At 42.8% G+C, this 27,028-nt stretch overlaps 1 protein-coding gene across 3 annotated transcripts in view; it reads left to right on the top strand.

Annotated features, from left to right (window-relative positions):
- The window catches only part of MCTP2 (multiple C2 and transmembrane domain containing 2), an 895,323-nt gene that overhangs the window by 718,471 nt on the left and 149,824 nt on the right, over positions 1-27,028 (top strand). For all 3 annotated transcript variants that reach the window (XM_078683148.1, XM_078683146.1, XM_078683147.1), the window contains one exon: positions 16,168-16,287. In XM_078683148.1, coding sequence (XP_078539274.1) covers positions 16,168-16,287 — 120 coding nt within the window. The remainder of the gene's footprint in view (positions 1-16,167; positions 16,288-27,028) is intronic.

Here is a 27,028-nt window from a genome sequence, read left to right as displayed (position 1 = left end):
CACCCTTGGAGAACCTGGTAATAATTTTTCATGTGCCCATTTTCACCCATTGACTCCCTGGCCCCTTTGTGATGTTGAAAGAGCAGATACGAAACGACCCCCTCCGGCCTATTCTCCTGGATGGCTCACCCCTGGTTTCAGCTGGGGAAAAAAAAAAGAATTTTCAGCTAAAATGCCCAATTATTCCCCATCTCGAGAGATCTGAGAGCAGCTCGCTGTTACGTCCCTGCACCCGACTTCCGCGGTACGTGATGTCGTTTCACGTGCGTGCGCCGCAGCTTCCCTCTAACCCTGCTCTTCATGTCTTAGATGAAGGCCGGCGAAAAACCACATTACTGTACATTAAACTGCCGTGCCGGATCACTCGCAGCTGAGCACATCCAAACTACGCCCGCTTTACTCTTGAAGGTTAGCCTTCCTCTGTGAATGGAATCAAATGTGCAGGATCAAAGTCTTTTAAATGCGCGCTTTTATCATTTGTCACAGCCTGTTTTTTTTGTGTGAGAAGGGGGTTAGAAATCATGGTTCGAAACTAGTTATTGGCACATGGAACAAGAACAAAACAGTTCTAGCAATAAACAATACACAAAAATTAAACAATTCGATTTCGAAAGCGGCCATGAGGCTTTTTTTTTATACCGTGATGTACAGTGTTAATGAAGCTGTGGCGTTCTTCCTATGCAAAAGCTGCTTTGCATTAAAATTGATGGATGTTTGACCTTGAAAATAAAGCCACAATTCTGTAGATTTGCATTTCTTTTTGCTATTGTAGAGAGCGCTGGCGCGGCAACGTGTCTTTCCATTCACGTAACTATGGTCGTATAAAATCCATGCCCCTACCCTTTTCCTAGCACACCGGGTATAATAATAGCTTGCCTCGCGGGCAGGAGCACCTTTTGAAACACATGGGCCATGTCACGTGTCGCAGCTGTCCATCATCTACGGGTAAACCTGCATTAAAGTATACCATTCTTTTTCAGCGACCCATTGTGATTTTCCACTGCATACTTTCCAGATACAAACACAGGCATATTCACTTGTCAACTTTGACATTCCTAACAGAAGCGTAAACACTTAATGCAGTTAGCAAGCAATTATCAACACATCTACCAATATGTTCATGACCTTTGCAATTTTGTCAGAGCAGGTAGTTTGTTCAATTAAAAAAAATCATTGTTGCACAGTAAAGCAGTTAATAAAAACAAGGTTGTGTCTATGCTTGGGTTCATTCGGTGCATCCCTCTCCGAACAAAATGGGACAAAAGCATCGAACTGGATGACTTATTTAATGGCGATACATTTTTATACACCCATAATTTTAGGCATCGTGGTCAAAAGAAGCACATATAATAACTGGTACATGCTCATTCAACTCCTCCTCGGGGAAAGTAAGCGCTATACAATTACAATCTTCCTGGAATGCAGCGGAGGCAGGGAATGTTTGGCGGTTTGTACTAGCCTTATAATTATATTTTGGGCCTTATTGTCCCATATATCTCACAAAGCATCGTGCACAGTACTTTGTGTCTTCACCGAATTATCAATACCCCAGTTCCCAATGATATAAAAACCTTTTTGTCCCACCGGAAGCCGTGCTCCTTGTCCACTAGCATGGTCTCTCTTTATAGCATGAAGGTTGTGCCAAGTCCTCTTGCGAGACACACATGGCAATTACATTTGTTTTTCATTGCCTGATTGTATTTGCTTGTCCAGTCAGTGTAGCTTATGTTTCCTAGTGCCAAGAAGCTTCCTTGCAACAGTATTAGGAAGCCTTTAAATGAACAGACACAAAGGGATCTCTTGCTGAATGCCTTCTATATTGCCAAAAGGGAGCTGGAAATCGGTCCATGTTCACGTTAACCTGCTACCATACTGGTGCCGGCTCCTGCTTCAGAAGGAGGACATGTTGCGGCTGCGGTCATTGTGAAGGGGAACCGTGTACCCTTAATTTCAGGAATGAGTCTTCTCACAACCATTCCTTTTACACCTAGGTCCGTATTACACAAGTGTCCCGGGGGCGCAACAGGTATTTATGCCCGCTTTGTATGCTCCCGGGGCACTTTGGTATTACAGAAGGGGCCGCAGACGCTTGTGCAGCCCCCTCTGAAATACTGAAAGTGCTGGAGCACATAAAGCACCAGCGCTATCGTCCGAGGGCGTTCCCTCATTTGTATGGGAGTGTGACCCATGCAAATGTGGGAATCCATTTGCCTCTGTGCCCGAGCAGTACTACAGATATTGGCACAGAGGCAAAGATGCTCTCAGGAGGCGCATTGACAGTGTGCCCGCTAAAAGATGGAGCACTATCAGTGCGCTCCCTAATGGCAGCCCTCTGGAGAGGTGAAAGGGGGTCCTATGGACTCCCCAGACATCTCTTTGCAGGCGGGTGCAGTCACTCACTACTCCCCCCTTCACAGTGACGGCTGGTATTTACCAGCAGTAAGGGAGGCAGGTCGTAGGGGGGCAGAGGAGGGATGAGTTGAAAATAAAAATACACTTACCTGTCTGCCGCTGCCTCCTCCTTCTCTCTGTCTTCTTCACCTGCAGGGCAGGAAGCACCCTGCTCCCAGCCTCCCGATAGCCAATCCAAACGCTGCAATGCAGCGTGGTGATTGGTCTGAGCACCATTTTCTTTAACATCCATCCTGATTTTTGATACGGTAATGGTGTTTTGCATACAGGGATGGAAGATGAAAAATGCTTGATGAGAATCACATGGTATTACTATGTTGACTTCTGATTTTCTAGTGAGCTGGGAGTGCTTCTGTAAGTAGTGCTCTCGTCATCTCAGGCATTCCTGCATCTATCTCGTATCACCCCTCCAGTACTATACAACTGCCATGTCCGCGGGTTTGAAGGATCCCTCCTCCAGCCAGGGCCAATCGAACTGGCCCTTCCTTTCGGTCCAGGAGACCAGTAGATGGCAGAAAGGCAGTGTGAAGGCCTCGCCCTCTTCTCTGGACACTATCGCTCTAGGGGTTGGTCTGCCTGACTGGCACATTCGGGTAGCGACGAATATCCTTGTCGTAGCTCTCCTCGTATGCATGTAAAGGTGCCATCCTGCTCCTTCTGAGTTTATGTTTCAGTCAGGCTAGCCTGACTACTAATTTTCTGGAGGGGCCCCTTTTTTACGCCAATGACCAGGTGCTGTGGATGCTTCTGTTAGGGGCCTTCCTTCTGACTCTTTCCCGGGCTTATCCCCATGTGGGGCCCAGGACTGAGTCTCTGCTTTCTCCAGCCAGGGGAGTTGTTCCCCCTATCAGGTGAGAGCTCTCTCTCTTTCTATCCTTAACTCATGCCTCTCCTCTTACTCCCATCTGGGCTGCCTCCTTCGCTCTGTGCCGCGTGCTGTTCTTTTAGGTGGTGTCTTGCCCCAAACTCACTTCCTGAAGCTTCCTCCATACCATGAGCATACCCTGCAGGAGCACAGCCTGCAGCTCCCCTTTCAGAGTCGGAGTTTGGAGGACTGGGATCCCTATCTTCCACTCCACTGGTGGAACCACTTTCCAGGAGGGCCACAAACTCTCTCTGATCTTAGGGCATCCTGTGTGTTGGTGGTCAGGAGTATGCACTCCCCGTTCTGCTTGGACCTGATTGACTGTGACCTATGGGTGGGGAGTTGAACCCAAAAGGGGTCTGGCACTGGACTGAGCCGGGACTGACTTCGTCTGGGGTGGAGGGTCCAGTGATCAAGCTAACAAGATAAAAAACATCGTCTTAAAACATTGGCATTTGATAGAGAATGAAACAGATCTAGAGTGCATCAACCAACAGAAAATAATCTTTGCTTTTCAACAGTCCAAGAACCTAAAAGAATTGTTATCCAAAAAAGCCATCAAAGATAGTTTTTGGAAATTTAAAGGGATGCAAACTTGTGGAAAATGCAGGCATTCTAATAATGTCATGACAGGCAAAACATTGACTCACCCTTCAAAAGGTTATAAGATCGATCTGAAACATAACAGTACCTGTGACACCAAAAATGTGGTATACGCCATCAAATGCCCATGCGGCAAAATTTACGTTGGAATCACTGAGAGAAAAGTAAAAGTTTGCATAACAGAGCATAAAAGTAATATCAGGCTTAAAAATGTAAAATCAACAGTAGCTATGCATTGGCTAGAGGCTGGACACAATGTGTCGCAATTAAGATTTACAGTATTTGAAGCTGTAGGAATTGACCCGGGCACCGATTCCCACAAAAATCTCTTGCAAGCAGAGTACTTCTGGATAAAAAACCTGAACACTTTACAACCATCAGGGTTGAACGACAGTATTGAATTATCACGTTTTTATAATTTATGTTTATAATCATTGTACTCCACAAGTATTTTGTTTTTACTTACCCATTTACATACTTTTGCCATTTTTGAATGTCGCCTTCAATATTGACTAGATCATTACTGTATGGTACCTAACCATAGATTTACCCATCTAAACATAAATGCTCAGTAAGTCTTGTTCAAATAAGATATGCGGTTTTTCAAATAGGACAATACATAACTTAATTTCACACGCCCGTTAACATGGACGCTGTTTCTTTAAGATTCACAAAACATATGGTCATGTGACCACGTCACGACGTATGTATCATGTAACGGTAGGGTAACCCTCTTCATTGAATGGCGCGAACGCCGGATGTTTCGGAGCAGACCCGCTCGTGAATCTAAAGTAAGTTTTTTCTTGTTATTCTTACTTTCCACTGAGCATAGTCTCAGTTGCGCTGAGCACGTGTAGACCGTTCAGCGGTCTGTTTGTAGAACGTTGGTATTACCACCAGAGTACATGCAAAGTGAGCATTTTTATACTCTCATCTAAATGAGTGGCACTGAACTACGTTTAGATCGTTTATCGTTTTCGCCCCGAGCATACATGCATAGCAAGCATCTTCAGGCTACCAGTGAGCATATAAGTAGCATAACGTTATGCACTCTCTTGGCACACAGTCATGAGCAGACTTCATAACACTCACCAAAGTTTAGGTTTAGCTCCAGGCTTCACATGGTACACTTTAATGGCACATTCACTGATTTGTCGTGTTAGCAAAAGAGTATATGTTTAGGATTTCTTTTTTGACTTCTGTAGACAACAAATAGAATAGACATGATCTGTATATATTTTTTTGTTGAAAATTCTGTTTATTGTTTTCATTAACAACTTCGGCAATAAGGTCAGGTCGTACAATATCATAAATTACAGTGCACATATATACCCACCATCTCCATACCTTTCCAATGCTTATACAAATTTGAACAATTACTGGCGACACATCGGACCTTCCTTTAATCCCACTCCCCCTATTTACATTAATCCTCATCTTCGGAACTGTCTTCTTCCCACTCTGGTGTTGGCTCACATATGTCCCCCCCTATATTTGTTCCATGGTCCCCATATTTTGTTCCATTTTCGGGGACATTTTCGATTTTTGAATACTGTTTTTTCTGTCATCATAGCCATGTCCATGACCTTACACCAATTCGTCAGTGATGGCCCCTCCACATCTCCCCATTTCTGCGCTATATTACGCTTAGCCAGCTTTAGGCCCATAGTGGCCCATGTTTGCGCAGGGCGCGTTAAATCATTGGGTTCCCACACATTTAGCAGGCACCTGCGTGGTTAAGGGACCAGTGATGTCCCCACCGTCTGTGGTACTATTTGTTTGTTATTTGACATTTATTATGAGAGTGATTCATTTAGCTTCCTGTTTGTGATTTATACAGACCCCTGAAGAAGGGTTCAGTCCGCGACCCGAAATGCATTGGGTGATAATTCACATGAAATTAATATAATAATTTGAAAATGTGGCGCTTTGAAGAATTCATGTTGATTATGAAAATAAAGAAGATTAAATTTCATGAACTCGTGGATGATTATTAAACAGTAATCTTGAAGTAAAGATAAGGAAGCCCTAATAGTTCCAAGTAAGGAGTGCGCACATTCTCCATGGTAGGATTCTTCCCACCAGACCAGCTTTACTATGATTCCAAGGCTCTTTGACCAAGTGTAACGGATGGAGCAGCACTAAACAGAACCCATTGAATTCGGATGAATACAGATAACTTAAAGTAAAGTGTGCGTGGAGCAGCTTTGTTTCTGTTCTAGCATTTCACATAACATTTTCTTAACTTCTTGTCTGGCAATAATAGGGGCTTTACGTACTTTGTGCTGCATTGGGACAGCATTTGGCTTTAACATAATCTTGTGAACATAACCTTTCAATTCACCAACATCCTCTGAAAATAAGTTGGTCATTCCCTCTACAATTGACTCGGTGGTAATCTCATCGACTACCATCACTTGATGCGTAGCTCTCGGATTTATGATGATATGTAGGTCATATTGGTGTCTCCACCCCAAAATTGGTGATCCAGAATGAGCTACATACACTTTCCCTCTCACACACCTGCTTTGAAATACAATATCGGTTAGCATGTATCCAATGATATAAATTCTTTCACCCTGATATTCACTTGGATTGATATCCTTTGGAAGCAAAGTAACATCAGGCCAATTTTGTTTAAATAACCACTCTGGAATGATAGTCCAAAATGATCCTGAGTCTACCATCAATTCTGTTTCCTTCCCTTTTATAATAAATTTAGCTTTAGGTCTCAACCTTCTACCAGGCATAATTTCTGATTCTTCTTCATCTATACACAATATCTTATTCACACCTTCTACTTCACATCCTGGAGTAACAAGCTCCCTATTGTTTTGTACCACGGCCACTTTAGCTCTATTATTTGTCTTACACATTTTATAGAAATTACATTTTCTCCCACATTTTTTACATTCTTTGTCTAGTGCTAACATTTCCTAAAATCTGCATTAGGATATGTGCTTCCACACTTGGTGCACATTTCCTCTTGTATCTTATGCTGTTCAGAATAGTTGCTCACATTGCTATTGTATTTTTTAACACCTTTATCATTTATCTCATTGCTCTTCCTGTTGTTTATTGCCGCTACCTCATCCTGTTCCACACAAGATATTCCAGTCATACTACTATTCTCCTTCATATTTTCTTTCTTTTCCATTTCTTTCATGCACGCATTTGACTCTTCTACCACTTTTGCTATATCAATAGCATTTTGTAGAGTTGGGTTCTTTGCGGCCCATAACTTCTCTTGCATCTTCTTATTTCTACATTGTACAATTAACTGGTTCCTTATCATCTCATCTCTATTTGCATCAACATTGCATTTGATGGGTAACTCACGTAAGCGTTTTACAAATTGGTCAATAGTCTCATCTTGTCTCTGTGGTTGTGTATAAAATTTATGTCTAGCCATGACAATATTAATTTCTTTAGAATATTGTTTCTTTAATCTCGCTTTTGCTTCTAGATATATATTTGAAATTGCTCTTCCTTCAGCATTAGTACCAACAGGTAGGAATTCAAATGCATGCTGACCCGCCTTTCCTAAAGTGCTAAGTAATAGCGCTTTTTTCCTTGCAGCACTGAAGTCCTTTCCATCCAAGGCCTCAATATAGTTCGCAAATATTTCGATCCATTCATCCCATTCAATAGGTGGATCTGCAGATTGTTGCAAAAACAAAGGAGTCATTTTTACATTTGGATGCTCCATACTAACAATGTACAAAATAGATTATTTAAAACAAAAAGTGCAGCACAACCACAAATGAATGACTAGAACGAATATCTTATATAAATCAGATGAGTTGAGTGACTTAGTGTCTATATTTTCAATGTATTTCTAAACTCTGTAATAATATTCTGATACAATGCAACAATAAGTGTTCCTGATAGATACACACATTAAGCACTTCCTATACCTCTTCTAATACGAGGAATCTTTCTTTTTTTTTTAATACTTGCTCCTCCGCTTTTAACTCCAAAATCTAAATTAAATTAACCTTCCTTTCTTTCATAAACGTTCTCCGCTGTTTAATTGATTACAGTACCAGTGGTGGTGTCCGATTCCTTTTATGCCTAAAACCAAATACTTCACTTCGTCTTGTCCGCCGTTCCGGCTTTCTCCGTGTGAAAAGGTTGTTTTGTTGCTTAGCAACCTGTTGTTCAAGATAAAATGGCCCCCACGTTAATGACGCTATTGACGTGATTACTTCATTGCTTGATGAGTAACGGTGACATGCTTCCACGTAATATACGTCAGGATTACTTCAGATAACATACAGAAGAGAATGCTCGAACACTTCTTCGTGGAATGGAATAATCGGTAAGCATTTTTCAAATATTAACTGTATCACGTTGAACTCTTCATTCGCATTATTAAAAAAAATTATGTTTAGCGTTAAAACTTGAAGCTTGCCTTTTAACATGTTTCTAAATCCTACACAAGTTCCCCTTTCAGATGTGTAAATATTTTGAAACAGCGTTAAGGCTTCTCAAACTCTCTCCTCTTTTTTTTAAAAGATCGGATGAATTATTCTTCTTTCTTCACACTGCTACAACATCACTGTGGTATGTAGGAGTCTTCAAGTCAAGTAGTTAGCATTAAGGTTTTAATGCACAGCACAGCAAAACACAGACTCAACGCCTGCTGACCAGTTCTCCAACTGACACAAGAGAACCTCTGGCACAGCAAGCAGGCATGACAGTTCTAGAATAGAAGCAGAGCATAGAGAAAACAGAATACCATAGAGAAGACATGCAAGCAGATAAAAACAAAGCAGTAAGTTTACAACACATCTTCCCTCCTTATATGAAAAGGGAACAAAACAGAATTAATTGCAAATATAATCATTTAAATAAGCAGGAGGTTTACGATACCTAGGAACATTAGGACAGGAAATGGGAAGGGAAACTTGAGAAGAAGAATCAATGATGGTGTCTCGAAAACCAGAATCGGAAACATCTCCACCACCATCACCAACCCTGTCAGAAGGAGAAGAAAATGAAGTACATTCTTCCAGTGAGGGAGTAAGCATATAACCACTACCCCTCTCCTCACAAAAATCAGGGCAAAAGGCATCCTGGCTTAAGAAAGATTCATTTTTCTGAAATAGAGCAACCCTCCGCAAGTTCCACTTTTCTCCATTGGCAAGTACAACATAATGTGGAAACACTTCTTTAACCAAGAAAGGGCCCTTAAACTTAGTCAAACCTCTCGAAACCCCACCCGGTTTGACTTTCACTAAGTCCCCCTTTGAAATGTGACTTCTCGCACACAGCCCAAAGTGATTCAGTTTGTCGACTTGTGTACTTTCAGCATGTGTGCCCTCAAACAAACTTTTGATCCAAGATGGAATTAGCTTGGTACCAGGGACCCTTCCCCGCATGATCTCAAAAGGAGACCTATTCATACCGCCATGAACAGTAGTCCTATAAGCAAAAAGCATATCCTGGATAAGCTCAAGGACATTGCCACCACGAGAAAGAGCAAGTTGAATAGTACCCTTAACCAATCTGTTAACCCTCTCGCAAAGACCGTTGCCTTGAGGGTTATACAGAGAGGTTCTATGGTGAGACACACCACAATGAGTCAAAAATGCACACATATCACGTGAAGTCAATTGTGTACCATTGTCAGTGACAATAGCCTTAGGAAACCCCTCTCCCTGAAAAAGAGATTTCAAAAAATTAATTGTCGTTTCAGTTATAATATCCTTAACGAATTCCACAACAACCCACTTACTGTACACATCCACACAAACTATGGCAAAACGAAAGCTAGTCGGCAACTCAGACATGGGCCCAATAAAATCCAAACAAATGGTATTCCAAGGAATATTTGACCCTGAAATCTTGCCCATGGCAGAACCAACAGCAACTTTCAACCTCTTCTCGCCGTTTTTGCAAAGGACACAGCGTTCAACCCACAATGACACCTGTGAGTCCATGCCAGGCCACCAAAAATTAATTTTCAGTCTTTGCTGAGTCAAAGTCTGACCAAGATGGCCCTCGTGAGCAATAGAAATAAGCTTATCTCTAAGTTCGGATGGAGGGACAAACTTATCATTTCGCATAAGAATCACATCACCATGGGTGGACAATTCTTCTAAAACCTTGACAAAAGGGCGAACAGAGACCTGCAAACAACTTTCTCTCTTGGGGCCATGTTTAACCATATACATCACTTCCTTCAAGGTGACATCCTTTTGCATAGCATCGAGCCACTCCTGCTTAGAAAAAGTGCCCTCTCCGACAGAGGTCACATCATGCACCCAAGCAACACTCTCATCCAACAAATCCTCCTTCAAAGCATCCTGATGATCAGCGCAAGGTAACCTAGAGAAACAATCAGCCTGGATATTCCTCCACCCTTGAACATGCTGAACTTCAAAGTGAAATTCCTGCAATTTTGCGGCCAACCTTGCCAGCCTGGGCGAACCTCTGACAGCACCACCAGGAGCTAAAATGCGAATCAGGGGCTTATGATCCGTTTTCAATACAAAGTTCATTCCCCAGAGATAAGTGCGGAAATAATGAGCACCCCACACAGCTGCCAGAGCCTCCTTTTCTATGACGCTGTAATTTACCTCCGAAGCAGAAAGAGTCCTAGAAGCGAAAGCTATGGGCCGTTCCTCACCACAATGTCTCTGAAGGAGAACAGCACCTAATCCAAATGCACTTGCATCAACCATCAATGTAGGAACGCGCTTAGTGTCAAATGGCACTAAAATCCCCGCACAACAAATATCATCTTTGATATTGCAAAACGAAGATTCTTGTTCAGAACCCCAAACAAACTTACAACCCTTTTTGAGGAGGGCCCTCATTTTCGGCCGAAAATGACGCCGAATGAAGGACTTGATGAAGGCCCAAGAAAACAATGTCGGGTTCGTTAAATTCGGTCAAGTCTTGCTTTCCTGCGACATTTCTCCACTCCAGAAATGGCTTTCTTCAAGATCCAGAGGAGGAAAAACCGAAGACTCACTGAGCAGCAGGCCACAAGTCGCCGAAATGTGGTATGTAGGAGTCTTCAAGTCAAGTAGTTAGCATTAAGGTTTTAATGCACAGCACAGCAAAACACAGACTCAACGCCTGCTGACCAGTTCTCCAACTGACACAAGAGAACCTCTGGCACAGCAAGCAGGCATGACAGTTCTAGAATAGAAGCAGAGCATAGAGAAAACAGAATACCATAGAGAAGACATGCAAGCAGATAAAAACAAAGCAGTAAGTTTTGCAACAATCACTCATAAAACAAATTCTTACTAATTTCTTTAGAGTCCAATGTTGTCTTTGTACAATTCTTGGAGTAGCACAACACGGTTCTTTTCCACCAACCGAGTTTAATAACTCACTCTGCGCTCCTTTCAGGTTGCTAGCTGATCGTCGCCATCTGTTGTAAAAGAAGTAGTCTTCCAGAAATGATTTGTAAATCAATCATTAATATTTATTATGAGCGCAAAAGAGTAGTTGGTGTTCCCATTGCAGCTAGCAAATAACTGACTCTTAGAATACAATAACATGGAACACCAACATGGCATAAGGATCTAAGTAGAATGTTACATTTAAAGTGCAAAGCACACTAATATGTAAGATGCTAATACAACAAAAAGCTTTCACAGTGGTGCTACAAGAGCAAGGTGGGCTCCTAGTGTGCTGCATTACAGAAAGTCCAAATTCACAGTATGGTCTCACAAGGCCTTTCGCCCCCCTTTGTGAATGTCACACAGTACATCTCACTCTTGTAGGTCTCTTTTTAAGGTAAGCTTCACCCATGGATGAGGATCTCTTCACAAGATCACCTTGTGCTACCTGCTGCTCTCTCTTCCAGGCAACACCTTAGTCCTTGTGGAATAAATTCCTGGGCACATGTCAACCTCTAGAGATTTCACTCTCCAGGGACCTTAAAGTCTACTAATTGGCTTTTGTTTTTCTCTCGATCGTTCACCCTTCTCTTTCAGCCCCTGCTGATCCTCTCTCAGGACACATAAAATTCACATATCTTGATCTCAAGAAACATCTCACCAAAGCATGACTCTCTTCAAAAGACATCATATGTTGATCTTTTTTTCTCCAAATTCTTATGCTCTGCAGACCTCCTTCCATAGGCTCATCTCTCTTGCTCTGAATCTCTCTCCCATGACACATCCCACATTCTGCAGATCGTTTTATCTGATAACATCATGTACAGACAGGATCGTATATGTGCTAACTTCAGTATCTTTCCTAGGGCACATCATCCCTGCAGTTCTCTCTCACACATAGCATCGCCTACCATAGATCATTATAGCAACATATTTTTCAGTCTTTCCCTTCTCCCTCTCTGGAAGTCATGTACTGCCTCTACATGTCTCTCTGGCAGAATGCATTGTATTGCCCACAAACATCACCCATAGTACATCCAATTGAGATCTGTTCCTTAGAAAAGCTCATCACCCAAAGAGTTTTGTAGTGTCCAACAGCTCGAAAAATCATCTCTTTCCTTGGCACATTTCACCCAACCAGACCTCTCTCCCAGAACACACCATTTCACTTAATACCCATTTCTGCCAAAGACTGCAATGTATTTATTTCACCGCACTTGATTATCTGTAGCACAAAGAAAGCTTTAGGGGTGTTCTCCCCCCACACATCCTCAGTATAATCTGATTTATTGCACTTGGTTCCCTCCTCTTGGTCTCTTCCGCCCTCTCTCTGTGTTTTCTACACCCAACCCCCCTCTTGCGAGGCTTGTTCTTACCATCTTGTTTATTTAGTTCTTCTCTTGCATATCAGCCTTTATTTGTCAGAAATGACAAAAATGGTATGCAGCACTTTCCCTCATTAAATGTTTTTACTTGTAACCAGTGACTGGTTTTGTCTTTGCCAGTTTACAATGCATGTCTCCAACATGTAGGTTTTGCAATACTATGCAAACAAAACAAAAAAGATTCCTGAATATTTAGCTCCTCATCCTTTAAAAGATTAAATAATAATTGCGTAGCCTTGATCCTAAAATGTATGAGTCATTAGATACCTAGGGCCTAATTGAGTTTGAGGAATTTCATACTCTGTGCAAACGAGACGGATATTCCGTCTGCCTTATTACAAGTGCATTACATTCAATGGCACATGTTGTACGGTGGCGGGGTACCCCATCTGACAAACTCTAAACCAGGCCCCTAGTTTCCAAACAAACTTCATTTCGGTCGATGACGGCCTGCTACGCAGCTAGTTATGAGGGTGCCAACAAACTTCACTTTGCTGGAATTTTAATGCTCATTGCACCAGAGGAAAGGTCTATTATTACAATCTAAAAGATTTGAAGGGCTTCTTACATTCTAAACCATTAACTATACTCTTTCTCATGCTCATCCCAGAGCATTGTTTGAAAGAACAGAAGTTCGGCACATCTTTGAGAACTTTATTTATTTTCAGAAAAATATCTTATGCCCTTTTTAATCCAGATTTTTATGGTATTGGCTGGCAGAAACTTTTACACCATTAAGAATCTACAGATGAAGATTACTATCTGGTAGAATACATGATAATGATGATTCTAATGGTCACTATTTTTCCTCACATGAGAATCTTTATGCCCCGGCTGTGCCCCTTCTTTGCCTCTGAGTGTTTTTGGTACCTTTGTGTGATGGGAACTATTGCAGAACCTAAGGTTCTACAGGAGCATTGATGACATGCAATTGCAAAGACTAAGGAGCTGTCAAATCTTGGTCATACAACCCTTATGGTGCATCTTCAAGAGTATGCACTTGACACAGATTGTGTCACTTCACCCTGTCACAATGAATGCCTTTGAATGCATACTAGCTATTTAAATCCTCCAGTCCACCCTTCAATGTACAGGCTGTAACTCAACCCACATTGGAAAGGGGGTCAGAGACCCACCTGATGGTGGTTGCAGTAAGTTAATGGCCATGCTTGTTGCAGTGGATGTCTGGATGGTGCTATGTGACATTCTTTCCCTTCTTCCAATGTTTGCTGTCAGGCACACTGACTGTACACAACCCCTTTTTTTAGTGTACAGACAATACCCCACCCTCCATCGACATCTCCTTTGCACCCGCGCCTGAAAAATGGCAGTGGGAAAATGTTTCCTCATTTGTTTTGGGCCATGCCCCATTGCTTCCAAGAAAACACTCCCTTAAGATTGTTTTTGCAATCTGTACTGAAGTAGCTGCATGTGTGTTCTGTAGCCCTTTCTGTAATTCCAAAGTGGCATGGGTGGCCAAAACATGGGCTCACGTGCCTTTTTGCACCACTGGGGCACTTTGTTAATTGTTATTGTTATTGTTAATATAATTTTATATCGCGCCTAATCACCTGCAGGTCTCTAAGCGCTAGGAAAGATGGTATAAACAACACAACAAGATAGGAGCGGAGATCAAGACTGAATTATACTATGCTCAAGCTTCTCCTGAACAGAAGCGTTTTTAAGCTTTTTCTAAATCGTAAGAGATTTCCTTCCTCACGCAGCACCCCAGGCAAGCTGTTCCATAGCTGGGGAACTAACACTGAAAAGGCTCTCCCTCCCTTCGTCGCTAGCCTATAGCGGGGGCAGGTCAGAAGCTGAGAGTCCGAAGACCGAAGTATTCTCACAGGGCAATACAGCTGCAGGCGATCTTTAATGTAGGCTGGAGCCTTGCCATAGATTGCCTTGTGGGCTGTACATAAACTCTTGAATTCCACTCTTTCTTTAATTGGAAGCCAGTGTAGGCTTTGTAATAGGGGAGTAGCTTTAGACCTCCTCGGGAGTCTAAAGATCAACCGGGCAGCGTCATTCATTAAGACCTGAAGCCTACTGGTAAGAGTTTTAGGTAGGCCGAGATAAAGAGCATTGCCATAATCGATTCTGGAGATGATAATGGCAGCCACTATTGATCGCATCATAGGCTGAGAGAGGATAGGGGATAACTTCCGCAGTTGCCGAATGATATTTGTACAGCTGCCCACAACCGACGAGATTTGAGGGGCCATCGACAGATCACCGTCCAACTTAATCCCCAAGCTTTTTACAGACGAGCTTGGTTTTGGAGCAGGGCCTAACTCCATAGGCCAATAGAGGTCACTCCAAGGTGAAGTAGTGGATGGGATAACTAAGACCTCGGTCTTGTCAGGGTTGACTTTTAAAAGGTTATCCGTCATCCATTGCACTGTGAACCTCAAGATGTTCTGGGATTGGAGTTGTGCAGCCGTGGTGTCGTTGATACTTAACAGCAACTGCGTATCGTCCGCGTAGTTAAAGACTTTACAGCCCATAGTGGCCAGTGAAGCAATTAGCGGTTGCAGATAGAGGTTGAATAGAAGCGGGGACAGGGCAGACCCCTGCGGTACCCCACACTCTAAAATCCCCATCTCAGATGTTTCATCCCCCAGCTGTATCTTTTGGGTCCTTCCTGTAAGGAAGGATTTCAACCATTGGAAGGCCAAGCCCTTAATCCCAAAGTCCTTTAATCTATCCAAGAACAAGGCATGGCTGACAGTATCGAACGCCGCTGATAGGTCTAACAAGATCAGGGCGCTCGATTTCTTACAGTCAGCCATGCCTCTTAGTTCGTCCAGCACCGAGAGCATCACCAACTCGGTGCTGTGATGAGCTCGAAAGCCTGCCTGTCGATCATGGAGTAGATGGTAAGATTCCAGATAAAGGGACAGGGATTGTAGGACATGCTGCTCAAGGATTTTTGAGAGAAAGGGCAGCTGGGAAATAGGTCTGTGATTATTTAACACCGCAGGATCCGACCCCAGTTTTTTCAGTAAGGGTCTTACCCGCGCCTCCTTAAGTTCAGCCGGCAGATATCCCGTATCTAGCGATCTATTGATCGATCTTTGATAATATGGCCTCTGCTCTGCACTGCACAACCATACCAGGATGCCTAGTCTATGTACCGCACAAAGGCAGTTTGAGATAGAGGAACATACTTTAGAGCTTGCAACCTTTTGGCCACAAATAGTTCAACAGAATAAGATTCTGCAGAGGGAAGATTTTATCAATCTGTACAATGGTTAAGGTAAATAATGTATTTATTCCTTCCACTGAAAAGTAAAAGGTGCCAAAAGTAAACTTGTCTTTAAACAACTTCTTGTCTTCTTTGAGCTTGTGTCAATATCTACAGGGTAGGCAGAGAAAGTTTAAATATGACATGCTTATGAATAATTAGTTTTACAATAGAGTCTCTGCTTAAAATTACATAAATATGCATATTTCTTTCGACAATAGGTAAAGGGTATATTTAGCATAATTTGTAATTTCACACATGTCAAAAACATAATAATTACTCCTTTTGTTCCAGGTGTTTCTCGTCACTGTCTGGAATTTTGAGTTTTACATGATTCCCCTCTTCCTTCTGTCCCTGTTTGCCTATAATTTCGCCCTCCTTTCCAGTGGGAAGACTAACACCCAGGACAATCTGGTAAGTAGAGGCAAACGTGCTTTGTTATTTCTTGTAAAATGATGCCACCCAAAACATATCCTAGCATTTCGCTGAACATTTAAGTCTTTAAAATAATGTGTTCTCTTGACGTACATTTTCTTGGCGGATACATTTCCTTTCTCTTTAAAAAAATGCTTTCTTAAAGAGGCTAGCCACAAGAGGAAATAAAGCACATGGCCAACTTTGTTATTTTCAGCTGCATCCCCATTAGACAAAAACATTCAGTGGTTTGGAGAAAGTGTTTTTTGAAAGTTTGATCGCAAATAGACTAGAAAAAAATGCGCTCTTATTTTCCGTCAATATACATGCTCAAGATGAACTAAAATCGACGTTTAAGCCCGTAATGTTTGCACACTCTCTTTGCGCAGTTGTTGCAACACCTATTTTGTAATGTATTATTTAATGAGAGATAGTCATTGGCCCAACCGAGGAAGGTTTTGTTTCCTTTCAGTTGAAGGACCTGGAGAATAACCCTCCTGTTTGTTAATTCTGCAGTCATTTTTGTCCAAGCGGTGAAGTGAGCTAGGGGTAAGAATTCATTTTACATTCTTCTATCTGTTCAAACGAGCATACGGACCACTCGGATTGCTACCCTTATTATAGTAAACCCTTGTTTTCAGTGAAGCACTCTCTCCGAACAAAATTCCTTCACAACTGTGAGTACTGTGTACGGGAAATACTGTGTATGGGAAATAGCCATGGCCCTAGGACGGCCATCCAGGCTGATGATGGCGGCTCATGGTCCCACTGATCCGAGGCTCCTTGGCTGGACCTGCAGTCTGTTAGCATCCTTCAAGGCCTACGACTGGGGTGACTTTAAGCAGTGGTCAATGCTGCATGATTGAAGGGTCCTGGCAATCTTTGCAGTCAGAAGTGTAATGACCTATATTGTAATGCTTGGCGGTCAGCAGAGCTTTGAGCTATAACATGCCGCCATGGCCTGCGACGTTCCAGCACCGACTCGCTCATTCTCTCGACTGAAAGTAGTAACACAACACAATGTTCAGAATTCGTCTATAAATTCCTTTCCAGAGGTGTGCTTGCAGCCTACTTGCAGCTTAGCCTGGAAATCCCAGTGTAAGTGGCTGGGCATGGTCGGGGTACGCATATTTTGTGCTCCACAGTGGCCACTAGCATAGAAGGGTGATGCCACCAGGACTGAAGTGGTGAGTAGCAATGTAATGGACACTGGGCATGTAGAGCTACAGCAACCTGGGGGTTGTGCCAGGAGGCACCAACTGTGTTGGTGAGTCTCAAGAAGGGAGTGTGGCACGCCTGGTCTTCAGGAGTCTTTACCACAGTCAAGCGGGTAAGTGAGTTACTAAAATGTACAATCCATTTTGCCTATATAAATTGGGAGAACAGACCTGTGATAGGCATGCAAGATAGGATTGGTGTCATCACCCTATTCAGGCATGTTGTGATTTATTCCGTAATAGTTTGTTGGATGATATGCTGGTGTGTCCCAGCTCCTCCTGAGTTTACAACAACTCTCCCACTCTGGATGAACTGTTTCAAAGGACTCCCGAGTTTATGCCCTGGGAGAAGGGGATTTTGAAATGCCCTTTCTAAGTTTTATCAACATAGAAGAAATCCTACTCATGCTTGCCTGACCTAACAGATATTGAGGTAACCCCTAATTCATGACTACTGCAGGCTGCAAATTACTATTAGCTCAAAGACATCTGTTGGAAGACGGGTATCTTCCTCCCATATATACATGGTTCTCATAGGAGTTCCAGCTTAATTTTTGGATGGCAGTAAAAAAGAGCTATAGGCCATTAATTGCGGAGGTAAATCATCCCAGGGTAGTGTTCGTTGTCAGGCATTGAAACTGAGGCCGGCCTAACTCTGAATTTATGTGGCTGCATTAACATTTAAAAGTTCTTATCACCAATATGAACCATTCCATGCAGCAAAATTCAGGAAGCACTACTTTAATTCCGATCATAAGGGCTTCTCATGCCATTGTGTTCACTGCTCTCTTTAAATTGCCCTTGACCCACTATCACCAAGGTGACATTTTACAGTGTTCCTTGGTTGTTGTACCCTTAAACTGCCTGAATAGTCTGTTACTGGATTTTAGATGGTATCTGACTTTCCTGTGCATAACCTACTGTTTAATGTCAGGCTTAGTGCACACTCAGTGTTAGTTTAACACTGATGCTACCGCTGCTACCACTGTCAATAAGCTATTACCCTTCTTCCTCTCTAAGCATACACTTTCCTCCCAATAGCTGGTTCTAGGTTGTAACATTTAGCTCACACTCCCTCTTTCTCCTAAATCATGGCTCTCTCTTAACCCACCCCCGTCACAAACACTGTACAAGGCGGGTACAAAGTCAGTTAATATTTATTTGTTTATTTATTTATTTATTTATTGTTCTCAGCAAAAACCCTAGCAACTGTCTTAAAAAAGGCTTCACATGGATCTACAAATCATAGCAAAATTAACCAAAATATTATTTAAATTGACAAAAAAGGTTATTGCATGACAACTAGATAACATTTAAATAGCTGATTAAATGGCTAAAATGTAACCAGTCTTAAAATAAAAATCTATTAGTCCTTCTTAATAACAAGCATTTACAATGCAATAGGTCTCGCAACTGTGAATTTTGGAGCTATTGGCATTGTAAATGGCAATGCCTTTTAAAAAATTAAAAGCCATTGTTATTTTCAATACCAAAAGCAACACCTATTGCATTGCATAGTGCGTGTCTGTTACTGACAATATCTTGTAAGTAGGGATGGTGCTGTGCAGGTGAGAGCTGCAGGGTACTTAGTTTCAACGTAACAGGGTTAAATACAACCACTGGTGCTGGAGTGGGGTGTAGGGTGACAACGTGCACAGAATTATGTAACTTGGTCAGGGAAGGTGGTACCCAAGGCTCAAGTCTCTGTCCTTTGCCATCTGTCTAGCACACGCTTGTCTGTTGATGAGGAGCATGCAGGTTGTGGTACATACACTGCGGTGTGTGCATTCTCTGCAGATGCAGGCTCCACCGAAGCACTAGCTAGCCATCGCTGCTCCGCGCACACACCCTTAAGGTTAGCGACTGAAGCCCATCTTTGTCCTCTCCCTCCTCCCACTCCCTCTTCCGACAGACATCAGGAGCGGCAGGGGGTGGGATGCTCACACACACACATCGAAGCCTTTACATGCACACACGCACTGCACGTTTCACTCTGACAATGCCCCGAGCTCAGCTAACCCCGGCCTATCAGTATTTGGGTGCTGATGCAGCCGCCGTGTAATATATCCAACGTGAAAACACTCGGGGTGACAATGGGGAACATCGCACATGGATGGTACCCTGACCACCTTAGGGCACACAGAAATGGGCAGGCTCACGGTGCACGCACAAGATAATTAGCCAGTGCGTATAACAACAAAAGGGATGGGGACGAAAACAGGCGGCATATGCAGGGAACAAGCCCCAAGGAATCATATGCGACCCCAAGAACACCATTCTTGATGCATTGATAAAGGATCACGCGCGCAAAAGGAATATCATGCAAAGAGAGGAGTGACTTAATAAACAACAAGCGCTCGCTGTTGCAGGAAGGCAGCCGCTTGTTTATGTTTGCATTGCGCTTTCACTTTAAGTGAAAGCGTGATGCAAAAATAAACACGCGGCCGATGTAGAGATAAGAAATTGCTTCACAACGCATACTAGCCAGTCTGGGTGGGCTGGACCAAAGGGAGAAAGGGCAGTGGCCCAAAAGCATCCTTTTCAATGGGAAGCCAGCGTTTAGCATAAACACTGATGTGACGCAATGAAAAGGATGAGCGGGGCTTCAAGTCCCCTTCTGAAATCTTCTCTATCACTTTAGGTCGCACCAAGCGATCAGCGCATGTGCTACAACGCTAGGCGAGATCTAAAAAGGGACAATAATGATAATAGTGAAGTCCAAATAGCAATAAACGAGTTAAAAGTCTGATTAAACAGATCGAATTGACATACTTATTGGGCACTCAATCAGATCAACCTATTCTCACAAACCTACTTGTACTAATCCAAGTGGTCTGGCTGAAAGAAGCAACCACGTGATGGTTTTCAAGCAAGTCAGTTCTGTAACTCATAACTAAACAATATGGATATAGCATAGAAAGGAGCACGTCATCTCAAACGTGCAATCACCATCCTCATATAATATTCCAAATCCATCTAACCTCACTAACGAAGGTTTGAAAAACAAGGACACGAGAGAGTACCCCGAACACTTAGTGCTGACCAATACCACTGTGATTGGAAGGGGAAACATAAAACTGACCTTATAATCTACACTCAACACAAAACCCTGCCCCAAAACTTACATCAATTATCTTAACTTATGTGGTGTGATGGTGATTTTCTAGGGCCATAAAATAACAATCTCCGCCTCAGCCAGCTTTAGTGGTATCTCTTTTTACAACCACAGGAAGAAGACATGATGGCAAATTGTGCCCCTTTGATCTTTGCTTTAAGACACTGCTATGTTCTAGAATTTCTCAGTCCTCTTGCTCACTTTGAGTTTCATGACCTAACCCTGACATCATTGACATTCATCTCCACCCTCCCTCTTCTTCCATACTATAATGGCCTTCATCCTCTCCTCACTCAGTCTCTCCCCTTGCACCCTTTCACTCCCATATTATGTCATCTACTTCTCAGCCTTTTCCTTTATTACTAATTAACAGCTCTCAAAAGTTGTTGTCTATCCTCTGCCTCTCTCCTCCCTGTTTGTCGTCTTCTTCAAATCAACGCACCCAACGTTCACATCTGTCTCTCTTCCTTCCCTTATTGATGAAACAGGTAATTCCACTATCTGCCACCAACTGCAATAGATTCTTTTTGCCCACTTTCTGATAGTGCCCTCAAAATAAGATCCCTCTCAACCCACCCTTCCTCCTTATACATCTACTCTATTAAACGTTTCCTCTCTTGCAGCTCAATAACCTACTCCCAGTATGTTCCCAAAGCTAGCACCCATCTTGCTATATTGCTTTTGGTTTGAGTATGTTATCTTTATCATCTAATTCGTACCATAGAGTGTGCCCCTCCTTGGACAATGGGAAGATAAATTGACCTGTCTTCAAAGTTGGGTCTCTGTCAGCTTTGACCATCTCAACTTCACTTTTGAATCATAACCTCGTCTTGTCGGACACCAGCTGCAGCAGGTCACGAAACTCCTCAAAATCCCACTTTTTTCTACCCTCTTCTTCGCAGAATTGAGCTCTTAGCTGAAAATGGCACAATTCTCTCTCCCAATCTGAATTCGGCATTTTGCTTCCCTGGTCAGACGTCCTGACCACATTCACCTAACCATCATTTTGTCATGTGCACCATACAGCGAGACAGGATTGAAAAAAACAAGGACCCCCTGAACACTGGTGTCAATGAACTCCTAGGGCAGGGATAATACTGTGTGAACAAAACCCTAGGCAGTCAACAAAATGGGCAAACAAGTAATATAAAATGACAACGAAAAACCATACATGGAGAATTAAAATATAAGTAATTAACTGGCATAACCACTACCGTATGATACGGTAGTATGATACGGTAGTGGTTATGCCAGTTACCTATATGATTTTTAATTGTGTTCATTAAAATCATGATTACTTATATTTTAATTCTCCATGTATGGTTTTTCGTTGTCATTTTATATTACTTGTTTGCCCATTTTGTTGACTGCCTAGGGTTTTGTTCACACACCATACAGCGAGACAACCAGGAACGTCCTCCTTACCGACCGAGCCACTACTTCTTCAATTAGGATATACCTAACCTTCTTGACGTTTACAGTTGCCACTTCACCAATGAGCTCCACTGCAGGGACTATGTAGCTACTGCTACCATCACAGTGGTCTCTGTCTCTAGACTTCCAAAGAATATTTATTTGCAAATGAGTTAACCATAGTAATCTCTCAAATTCAGTTATATTCCCAGCCAATGCTGCTTTCCATTGCCTACTATTACTACTACAGACCTACAGTGAAACATAGACTCAAAATGTGTGACCCTATTACTAATTAAAAACTAGATGTTCTTTTACTTAACGGAGGCTTGGCCGAAAGGCACTTTTCACAATATCATGGTCCTACTGGTTCCTCTTTTCTGCATTGTGACCTGGAAAGTAGCCTAGCAGAGGTATAGATGACATTTCAGACAGTACAGTGTTGGGCAGTTGCCACTCACAACTATGCCTCTTTGTATTGCCTGATTGGGGAGAACAAACAGCTGCAAATCCCGTCGATTGGTCCCAATGCTATTATCCTCGGGTGACATTTTCAGTTTTACGGACACATGTATAGTGCACATTAGTAATCCACTTATTCTCTCTGACTCTAACACATTTGAGGTGATTTCAATCTATAAGGCGGGAACTACAATGATAGTTCCGAAAATATCTTCTACTTATTCCTCTGTTCTATGGATCTCACCCAACGGTCCACTCAGCCCACTCAGACTAGAGATTGGAAGCTCAAGCATTTGGAATGAAATTAAATGAAGGATTTCTAAAGCACGACATAACCCGGAAGTATCTAGGCACTGAAAATACTAGAAGACCGTTATTTTCAGAGTAAAGTTACTGGTAAAGCCAGGTCTTTAGGCGCTTCCTAAATTGGGGCAGGTTGTGTTGTGATTTGACCTAATTACCATGAAGGCCATGTCAATGGGGACTCGCCGGACCATTCCCCAATTTCCTTCTCGTAAATCCAAACAGACTGATCTTGTTTGCTGATAATAAAAACCTTAACAACCCAGCAATACCTGCTTCTAACCTCCTGTCTCCACATCAGTCCTTATGACAACATAAACGCCTTTGTCTACATTTCTGAAGTTCAAATTCTGGATTGCTTCTGGGCTTTACTTTCCCTCTAATCCGACTGTTGTTTAATCTCTAATTTTGCTGTGGCTTAACTCAGCCTCATTTAGTTTGATACCACCACTTTTTGATGTATAGCCCTGCAGCATCTGCTAGCATGACAGCATTGCTTTTTGTTGGCTAGCCCCACCTACTTTTGTTACTTAGCACCACATCTTTTTGTCACTTAGTTCCAACTATATGTCTCCAGTACTGTGTGTAGTGCGATTGTGAATAGCATCTAGTCGTAAATAACACTTCATGAAATAAGCTTCATTGACAGGCAAGTGCGAAAATTAACACCTCGCAATGAAAGCAACAGGCAAAGCTGTAAGGCAAAGAAAGGGGAACAAAGAAAGGGGAACAAACAAAGAACAACAAGGTGCCATGGGAGTCACACAAAAATCAGGAGATGAGCTGTTAAAAATAAAACTGATATCACATTTATTCAGAATGGGAGTCTTAAACATGTCCATTAGCTCGCGAGAAATACTTGAGCACAAAAAAATCTACTCACACACTTTCAGGCAGAACAGAAGAAGTTTAAGCAAACAAGACTGGTAAAATCGAAAATTATGGACAGAATAAAGGCCACAAGCTGGAGGAGGAAAATCTGAAAAGAAAACGTAGGCAAGAGAAATATGGGCAAAAATATAAATGCCTTTCAACAAGAGGTGAATAAACCAGAAGAACATGAAACGTGATGGCGTAGAGAGGTACCACACCATACACACAAAATTAAAGAAAAGCCAGGAATGAAAGGATGGTTTGAGATAGGATGGATTGCGAAGTATTACTACTTTGCAGAGTATCATGTGAAAATATGTGATTCACCGATTCCAGTATCTTTTTGCACAGCTGCACCTCTTTCTGTTAACTACTGTTGTGGCTTGGCCACACATCTGATGTCAATTAGTGCCCACCCTCCCCCATTTTGATGTTTCTTGAACATGTTTCATGGCGTAGATTATTCCCAAATTTTTGATGCTTGGCCCTAGATGTTGCAGAGCCCCGTGTCTAGGTCTCACCGAGCCCCACATCTTTTTTTTTTTTTCTTTCTAGTGCTGGGCTGCAATTGTGTTGCTGCTGTGTAGTGTTTAAAAGGACCCCAAATGTCCTGTGACCGGGATGTACTGGGAAGAGTGGATGCTTATAAGTCGTAGTTGGTATTGCAATATGCAAGGCTGCCCAGCCATTCTTTGTGCGTCTGAGCAATTGTTTGCCCCATTTAAGGGCTATTTCTCTTTTGGCCAGTAGTAGCCCCAAGGCAGTGAATTTCCGTACTGGCTTAGGGATGTTGATCACGTACCCCAACAATGCTACCTCTGGAGTAGGTTCAATGTCTAAGCCTATAATTTCTCCAAGGGTACGATAGATTTCAGCCCAATAGATTTTTTATTTTGCAACAAGTCCAGGTGAGATGCACAAAGTCTGCGTGCAGGGATTTACATTTTAAGCAATGGGGTCTGTCAGGATCTATTTTCTGTGTCATCGCAGGGGTCACATATATTCTGCATAGGAATTTGAAGTGGATTCGTTTACGGCGCCTATTCAAGGAGATTGACTTGGTTTGTAGAAAACATACAGCCCATTGGTCATCAGTAATAGGGTGGCCCATGTCTGCCTCCCAATCAGCCCTTATTTGAGCATAGCGCATTGGGATTAGAGCCAAACATGCCCGGTAGATCTTGGAAACTAGATGTTCCCCATTTGTGCTATCGAGTACTGTGGAAAGTGGGGTGAATGGATGAGGTTCGACGGGAAAGCCTGGGATATTAGCCCTCAGAGTTGAGTGAAGGCGAGTGAGCACTCATTTGTCCATGAAGGAAGCCTCATTAAACCTATCTCCATCTGAAACGGGAAATACTTGCCCTTCGGAGTAGAAATCCCCAGTAGTGGACATGTCGAACAGAGAGAGAGTGTGCTGTACTAACCTTTCCCCAGTAATAGGAATCCAACATTTATTTGGGGGCGGTAGGCTCGGGAGTATAGAACTGGTGATCTCAGTACTCTGACCAGCTTCTGCCAGTCCCTGCTGGTAGTGGAGACCATCTGAATATCTGTAGGGTCACATGGGTAACCTAGGGTTAATACCGTGTTTAAAGTATCCGGCAGGACCAGATCCACCTCAGGACATAAATAAGAAATCGTGGCTTCAGGATAAAACCAGGAGTGGGCATAGCTGCACAGAGCGATCAGATAGTACAAATGAAAGTTGGGGACTCCAAAGCCTCCTCTGTGGTACTGGTGTGTCATTATCTCCCAGCGGACCCTGGGCCGTTTACCTCCCCAAGTCAATCGTATAAGATGGGTGTATATTGATTTGAATACTTGATTTGTTAGTGGGATAGGAATATTGTGAAAAAGATACAGGACTTTGGGCAGGAAAATCATTTTAATCAGTGTGACTCGCCGAGCAATCGAGAGTGGAAGCCTTAGCCACATGTCTACCTGCTTATCCAATATGTGTACGGCCGTGCCGTAGTTCAACCGTATAATTTTCATGGTTTTCAAGTGTATAGTTATCCCCAGGTACTTTACTGAGTCAGAACACCAGTGTAGTGGGAACTCGCATTCCCATCTTACTGTACCTGTGGTAAGGGGGAATATTATAGACTTGTGCCAATTTATGCCAAGGCCGGAGAAGCTGCCAAACCTGATGATCTCTCTGATTAGTGGTTCTAAGTTATTTTGGGGATCTCTGACGTATAATATAATTTCATCTGCATAAAGTGACACCAATAAAGGTCCTGTGTTGAATTGGAGCCCCCTCTGTAAATTATGCTCCTGGACCCGAGAGGGTCCATTGCTAATATAAATAGGAGTGGCGACAGGGGGCATCCCTGTCTGGTGCCTGGGGATAAGGTAAAGGAGTGGGATAGCGTGCCATTTAGTCGCAGTCTGGCAGTAGGGGCTGAGTATAGTAGAGCAGTGAGATTTATGAACTCCAGGGGGTCGAAGGCCTTCTCCGCGTCTAACAGGACTGCTGTTGCTGGAGTCTCCGGATCAATTCGGTGTAGGACTGCAAAGAGAGTTTGCAAATTTGGAGAGGTAGATCTGTGGGGCATAAACTCCGATTGGGCTGAGAATATTATTTTGTCCAGTAGCAGAGCGAGTCGCATGGCGATCGTTTTTGCCTATATTGTATAATCAAAGTTTAATAGTGACAAAGGTCTGTATGACCCGCACAACAGGGGATCCTTGCCAGGTTTAGTCAGTAAGACAATCAGTGCCTCTCTAAGAGTGGGAGGCAATCAATTCCGTTCTAAGGATTCGTTGTATACTTCCAGGAGCTTCGGGGCTAATATATCCTTGTATCTTTTTATAAAAGTCTCCTGTGAAACCATCGAGGCCAGGAGCCGTAGAGCCGTTCAATGAATCTATCACACTGATTATTTAGCCTGTGGAAAATGGCTCAGCAAGGAAGTACTGGATATATTTTTCAATGTATACCAGTGCAATCGCCGTGAAATAATCATATATATATACTAGGAATGCATCCCGTATATCCTATGTATCTGCTAAGATCTGCCCAGAGTCGGCCCGGAGTTCTGTGATGTATGATTTGGAATATGAAGGTCTCAACAATTGCGCTAATGTGCACCCTGGCCTCTCACCTTCGCCATACCTACGTGCTGTTGCATATTTACTCAGGAAATGGTTTTCTCAATCTGCAGCGTCTAGAAATTCCACCAATAATGTCAGACGACGCTGTCTACCCTCCGCAGCGTCTGGTGAAAAAAACATAGAGGTATCCAACGCCGTCAGCTGCTGTCCGATGTTAGCTAGAGTTTTCCCCAGCATGTTTTGATTTGGCAACACCCCTGATATAGGCCTTAAAGGCCTCCCAAAGCATCGCCCATGT

This window comes from Lissotriton helveticus, chromosome 3_1, assembly GCF_964261635.1.
Source record: "Lissotriton helveticus chromosome 3_1, aLisHel1.1, whole genome shotgun sequence".
Lineage (NCBI taxonomy): Eukaryota > Metazoa > Chordata > Amphibia > Caudata > Salamandridae > Lissotriton > Lissotriton helveticus.
The sequence above is the reverse complement of the archived record's forward strand: the minus strand, read 5'-3'. Positions and strand labels throughout refer to the sequence as shown.